The 6946-nt window shown below is 43.7% G+C and overlaps 1 protein-coding gene across 1 annotated transcript; it reads left to right on the plus strand.

The window, feature by feature from the left end:
* Positions 1 to 2617: 2617 nt before the first annotated feature.
* LOC146855707 (urocortin-3-like) lies at positions 2618 to 3082 on the plus strand. The gene has a single exon (XM_085650642.1). The coding sequence runs from the start codon at positions 2618 to 2620 to the stop codon at positions 3080 to 3082; it is 465 nt and encodes a 154-aa protein (XP_085506768.1).
* The last annotated feature ends 3864 nt before the right edge of the window (positions 3083 to 6946 follow it).

The raw sequence follows: 6946 nt of genomic DNA on the forward strand, positions 1-6946 counted from the left end.
TTAAGCCCAACAGGGCACCTAAAATTGCCTCGGCTTCCATGCAAGTCATTGGGTAAAATAAATTCCCTGGATATGTGTGTTTTTTAGACTCTCCCTCTTTGTAGCGCTAAAATGTTGGAATGTATAATTGGTGGCCTGCTGTTTCACCTGCCTTTAGTAGAAATGAGAAACAATATGAACTTACTGCTAATGGTGACAGAAGAAACCGGATCTGATCTCGTTCAAGCTAAGAACAATTGACCATGCCCACCTTATAGAACTCTATTATACGCAGGGCGGTGCCACTGGTGCAGCCGCACCTGTCGCTGACCTCGGGGTTGCCGTGTTGAGAAATAATAGGGATTTAAAAAGCACCCGTTGCAGAGTTCCTAACTCTGGTGATTAATGTTCCTGCCAGAGAGAGATCAAGTGGCATCAGGAGCTGCCCGTGTAGGTAAGAGCGGTGGGGCAAGGTGGGGGGGGGGGGGGGGGAGTCGACAGATGACGACAAGGAAAAATAAAATTTAAAAAGAAAGAAAACGGCTTACCTTGTATTCGCACGGATTGCTCTTGGTTTCCACCCCATGCTACAGTAGCAGAGAAGATCAAGATGACTGCGGCAAACAACATATTCCACTCAAATCACCGTCGCTCAGTAGATTACTGGTTTTGTCACATATCCTTTTGTTACTTGAAGTTCACAAATTAGAACCTTAATACAGCATCAGAGTTTCATGCAAACTGCATGGTATGGGTCACAATGAAACGTTTTGTATAATTCTTACATTATCCAATTTTTTTTAAAAGGGGTCCATTTGGGTAGAAATATATTCATATTAGTAAAGCTAACCACTGCGGTCAGTTTTAAATTCTGAGTTTGTGCTTCTCCAAACACTCCTCTGTGTTGAAATTATAGACCAAACCCTCTTAAAATATACTGGCTACCAGTACCGGCGACATGTGACTCCTACACCTTGCACTCCTCATTATCTCATGTAACATTTCCTACAGACCGATTTACACACGTATGAATCACTGTCTCCATATAATGTGTGTGAAGTAAAGTGCTCTGACACCCTACATAGGTATGAGTACCGCTATAAAACATATGAAATGCATGTGAGAGAGGGGCTATGGAGAGATGAGGGGCCATGGTGGAGACTGGTAGTATGAGAATTCACGGAGAGGTTTTTCTTGGGTTCTTGGATTGTAGAATTGGGCACCATCGGTTTTAAGAAGATTATAAGAATCAAGAATTTTCATACCAGCGAATATTCTCACACCACATCCCTAAATAATTGTATATCTGACCATTCCTCCCTCTAAGCCATTCTCTGTAAGGAATGGCAGGTACACCACTTCCCACTACAAATCTTTTCTCAGAGACTCTGCTGCCCATACCCTTATAAACACGGAAGTCCAGCCACACCTGCTTCCTTTATACTTCTGTATTTATAACAACAGGATTCTGACCAAAAACACTCCCACAAAAACGATTGCTACAAAAAAGGCTCTATGATCATTGAATTTGTCACTGTCCTGGCTAAAAAAAATCCTGCAGAGCACAAAAAAGAATATGCTGGCAAATGTCTATTGAGTGCAGGGCATAATTCGTGGAAAGAGTACACCGCGTCGCTTCTCAGGAAAAGTCTGATTCTGTTTTTAAGTACCAGAGCTCGGAGTGAGATCCTTCCAGAAAACCTCCCTTGCATCAGTTTTCCTCTACAATGTTTCTTGAATTCTAAGATGCATCAGTACCGATGTCCCACTTGTGAATGAATATACTCTACACGTCATCCAGAAGCTTTAGAAGGCATTCCTCCAGTGATTGAAGGAACAAGGTTCTACTAATGAGAACAGAGTTCCATAACTTCTATTGTTGCTGGTGTATATTTCCCCTGCATCTCAGAGCTATTTCCAGTTCTGATACTATTGTTTTTACTGTTAAACCACGCCTCTTTTTATTTTACGACTTTAATTGGTACTGTTTGAAGGTTACTGTTTCACTTGTGTTTGTATTTTCCCAGCCCCCCTCTCTACCTTTTCCCTCTAGCCTGCTCAGAATCTGCCAGTCACAGTATCACTGTTTGCTGGTACACTTTGCCCTTGAGTTCAACAGTGTTGTTTCTACTCCTTTGTTTTAATAAAGGTATCCTTTACTTGCCTCGTCTGAGACCTGAGAACTCTTGTATGTTCCCTGTGTCAGCATCACTGGCACAAACCGTCTGTTTGCAGTTGGTGTTCTGCACTGCTAACCATGGTATTCACTTTCAAGAAGACAGCTAGTGACTGGAAATGTTTAGCACTATTCTTCTCACAGCTGTTATCTACACTCTTTCTATCACTAACAATTGAAAGCAGATTCTGGCTTTCTACTATTTATATGTTCAGGGTGGTAGCAGTGGGGGTATCTACCAGTGTTCTATTGGCAAATCCAATTTCCAAGAAAAATATAGGTTTCTAACTCTCCATTCCGGTTGTCAGTAAAGCTGCTGGAACAGTGTGTGCCCTTCAACAATGTGTGTCCGATTAACTAAGGCCTTTTGATATATTCTACAAATGTGTCCCTTTTTTTTCTGGTCACCATTGACATTGTTGTCTCTCCTCTAGTCCTTCTCCAAAGGTCCAGGCTGCAACGATGCCTCGCCCCGGGCTCCTTCTTGTTTTGGTAATGCTGTGTGCTGCCCGAACCAATATCTCCTACAAGGTCTACAAAGCCGAGCCCCTCTTCAGCTTTCTCAACGAAGTCCTCTCCGAGGCCAAAAGGCGACACTTGGATGAGGATTCATTGTTGAGCAAGACAGGCTTAGACTATCTCCCTGGTGAGGACCTTCTCTCTGAAGAGGAGGAGGAAGCACATGACAAGGACAAGGAGAAAAGGATGTTCCCAAGGTCCCGCTACGCGTACCTCTCGGAAGCCGAGCTGAAGGGGAAAGTGTACCTGAACAAGGCAAAGAGCGCCCGCCGAACCAGAGTAAAGCTCTCGCTGGACGTTCCCACCAACCTCATGAACATCCTCTTTAGTATCCCCAGGGAAAAAAGCATGCAGGAGCAGGCCGAAGCCAATGCCCGGTTGATGGCCGAGATTGGTCGAAGGAAATGAAAGCCAGTCTTAGAATAAATAAGCAGACCATGATGGGCGTAAGATGAGACAAGACTAATTGTACAGTTGTAGGGACACACCTTGAGGAACCCTTTCTCGATAGAGTCCGTTTTCCACATCCCCTTCTGTGGAGGGGGAAGAACTTTCTGTTGTGCAAATGGTTCACTCTTTGCCGTGTTTTCGGTCCTAAAAAGCTGCATTGTGTCATACACCATCTCCTAGCTACCTGGCTCCGCTCCTTTTGCGACCAGGTCAGGGATGTTGTCATGTCTGCATTTTCTTCCATGCGCCGATGTTTTTAAAGTCCCATTCTAGGATGCAGATGTATTTAATTAATTATTATTAATAATATTAAGTTTTATTTTTTTTGTATGCAGATTGGGATTTCAAAAATGTAAAAAAACAAAAACGAAAAGGATTATTAAAAAAAGTTTGCATCATTTGATGTGGTAGTTTTAATTGGAATTACTGCTCAGGTAATTGTGATTTGCCTTACAGTTAAGTGCATACCTCTTGCATCACACCGCAACTATCAAAAGATAATTTTCAAAAAAGTAATCAATTCACAGTCTACGAGATATTCGATTCCATTGGTTTGCAGAGTAACACCAAGATAAAAACAAAAAAGTAGCCACATTTGACAGGCTCGTAGCCTCTCCTCAGCTCAACACAAATTTTAACTGAAGATTGTGCAGTGCAGCAATAACCCACAACCGCGGGTAGGTAGGGAAAGAGGCCGCTTCCCAGAAGCTCTTACACCTAATTAGAACCTAATTAACACCTCCCCAAGCATCCAACCGGCTGCAAAGCCACAAAACAAGCCAGAAAGCACCTTTGAACCTTCTAAGGGGTTCACACTGTGTGCAGTGCTGATCAGCTGTGGAGCATTGTGTTCTGTCGCATACCCTACGACCCAGTGCAATGTGACCATCCCGTCGAGAGCAGTCTCGAGCTGCATGCCACCATGAGCCATTTCCAGAAACATGGAATCTCGTGGCTTCCAAAACAACTGAGCCTCTGGTATCTCTAACTCTGTTTCCCTAACCACTGCTCCCACTCTCATCCCTGGCGCTTCTAGAAGCTCTCCAACAGCCCACCATCGAAAGCCAGTGTTTCAAGCCAGCAACCTTGGATTCCCACAACTTCTCCGGAGACCCTAAACATGCAGCAGCTCCCACTTCCTCGTCCTGCCTCACTCAGCCATTCCATCCTCCCCACATGAACCCACCTATCACCATCCTCCTCTTCTGCATCTCCATCCTCACAGTTACCAAAGTTTATCAATGTCACTTCCTCGCCACTCACCCACCAATCGTATAGCATCTTACACCCACATTCAGTTGATTTCTCAGCGCCCTTTCTAAAGTCCTGGCAACTCGTCTCCACATTATGTTTCACAAACGTGCCTTAACAAAGAACAGATCTCACAATCAGATCATCTGGGCCTGCTGGAAGTGTCAGGTTCAGCTATTACCAAACACATTTTATTACTGACTCCTATTGCATCCAACCACTCCCCTCCTCTCCCAGTCCCAGACAACGTATGAATTATTCCATGTCAGAAATGTATTGGGATAAATAAAGAGACTTCTGCCTTCACTCTTCCAAAAATAAATACGCCCTGGCACCGCTAGCTCCCTGAAAATATGCCCCAGGGTGCTTTTATTCCTCAGATGTAGGAGTCAGAAGGACCAGGCACTCCCACTGTCTTGAGGGTAAACGCCATTCTCTGTTTAAATGTGGACACCCTAAGACTGAAAGCTGTTGCATCTTCTTTTTGGGAGGCTTCTGAGTATGGCCAATTGAAAGTAAAAGGGTTTGGGTTTCACCCAGGATATGTTCTTGATTGTTAATACATCAGCAGCGGCTCCTCCGCTAAGGTGGAGTAGCGTCACCGCCTCCTCCCACCCCCCCCTCGAAAAACAGCAGGTAAGAAAAAATTAAACGCTTGTTTTATTTCTCCTTTCCTGTCGTCTTGGGAGCGGTGCATGGGTGGTGACAACAGTGAGGGGAGTGGTGTGTGCACTGCCTTCACTGTGCGTGACAGTTTGGACTGCCGCCTCAGACCGGCCAAACCCTCGCCGGCAGTGAAGCTCTCTCCAGCCCCTGCTGCACTGCTGGGGCAGGAGAGAGCAGGCACGGACTCACAGTCTGTCCTCTCACGCTAATCGAGAGTGCTCAGGCCAATCCTGAAGCTGCTCTCATGAGAGAGCAGCTTCAGGATTGGCTGCCGGGCAGGCTGGGAGCCTGTGCCTGAGGAAGAGGAAGGAGCAGAGGAGCGCGAAGCGGCTTGCTGAAGATACGTTTTTATTTATTTATTATTATTATTATTTGGTATTTCCCCCCTCTCTTCGTAACCCCCATGCCACCCCCTCACCCGCCCGCCCCGCCACTTGTAGCAAATACCGGCTGCTACTGTAATACATTGAGAAATGATTCAGCTGAATTGTGAACATTCAACATACAGAGTTAGAGAACGAATTGAACTTTGAGGTCCAGCCTAGCCTCTAACTGCTGAGTCTTGGAAATGAATGATTATTTGTAATGGTTGGGAACAGGTTTCAAGGCATCAGGCAAACCGTTTCAGGGCAGTTCCCTTTTATCCCATTATTTTTTAGAGTGTGTTACACTACAAATATATGTAAAAATATAGAAATATTAAGGACTTCTCATCTTAGTTTTTTAGCTCTCCAGGCTGCCAGTTAGTTCAGCTGTTGGCCTGGAATTCATGAATGAAAGCATGGAAAATCATTTGTGAGAAAGCCCAATTTCGCCTATTTTTCACCTTAATAAATGAATACAGACAAGAAACAAGTTGCTTTCTGTCTGTATTTATCTGTAAAAACAGTCAAAACAGAAAACTGGGAGCCTTAATTATAATCAGACAGCTGTGCACCACCAATATGGTGCATTTTGATTGTCTTTTAGTCGATCATTATCTACTTATGACATTCATGGCTAGTACCTTAGACAGCTTTTTTACAGAATCAACACATTTGTCACCATGACTTCTTCACCTAACACTTGCCTGTGATGATCATAGAGTTCTAAGAAAGAAACAGAGTGTTCACCTATATCACCGAAGATCCCCTCAAAGGAAGACCTGACGCTGGAGAAAACAGCTTTCTAACCACATACCCTTAAATGCATATTTACATCAGTGTGCTTTAAATTCAACCTCTCGCACTGCATCAGCAGGGCATCATGGCGTGCCTCACTGAATACGGATGCTAGGGTTGTAGATGTTCAGTTCCAACTCTGTGGTGAGAGTAGAGTAGAACAGAGGAGAGGAGAGTCAAAAGGCAGGCTGCTTTTAGAATACATGTTTCACTAATAATGCCAGGTTTGTTTCTAACATGTATGATGAGGATATTTGAGAATTTTACAGAAAACATGTCTTCATTTTAGCTTTCTGGAACACTAACTATAATTCCCATGGCAAAAATGAAATCCCTTATTTATTGTTCATTTAATGCAGCCTCCTTCGCAGGATATGCTTTCATTTCTGTACCTCCTATTACAGCAAAATGGCATCCAGGAATTCCTTGACTTTTCCATGAAAATAGAATGTTTGCATTCTAGGTGCTCTTTAGACCTCTGTGGGGATGCTGCCATACAACACAGGGGAATCCGCTGAAAGGATGTTGCTTCTGTTGGAAGTATATGTTTTACTCAGCATATCAGACTTTTTCTCATATGGATGTGAAGGATATTTGTGAACCTATAGAAAATGAATCCTCATTTTAGCTTCTTAACCACTCGGAATAAAATCTTGAGATAAAAGAGTTTCCTATCAATGATTGCAATTACAGTAGAGCATCAGCATTTTTAAAAAGTTGAAATCCCATACAGCTCACCCACAAT

The sequence above is a fragment of the Triturus cristatus genome, chromosome 4_1 (assembly GCF_964204655.1).
Source record: "Triturus cristatus chromosome 4_1, aTriCri1.1, whole genome shotgun sequence".
NCBI classification, from domain to species: Eukaryota; Metazoa; Chordata; class Amphibia; order Caudata; family Salamandridae; genus Triturus; species Triturus cristatus.

What these genes read in the sequence shown, in the direction of transcription:
- LOC146855707 (XM_085650642.1), top strand. Translation starts at nt 2,618, where the DNA reads ATGCCTCGCCCCGGGCTCCTTCTTGTTTTGGTAATGCTGTGTGCTGCC.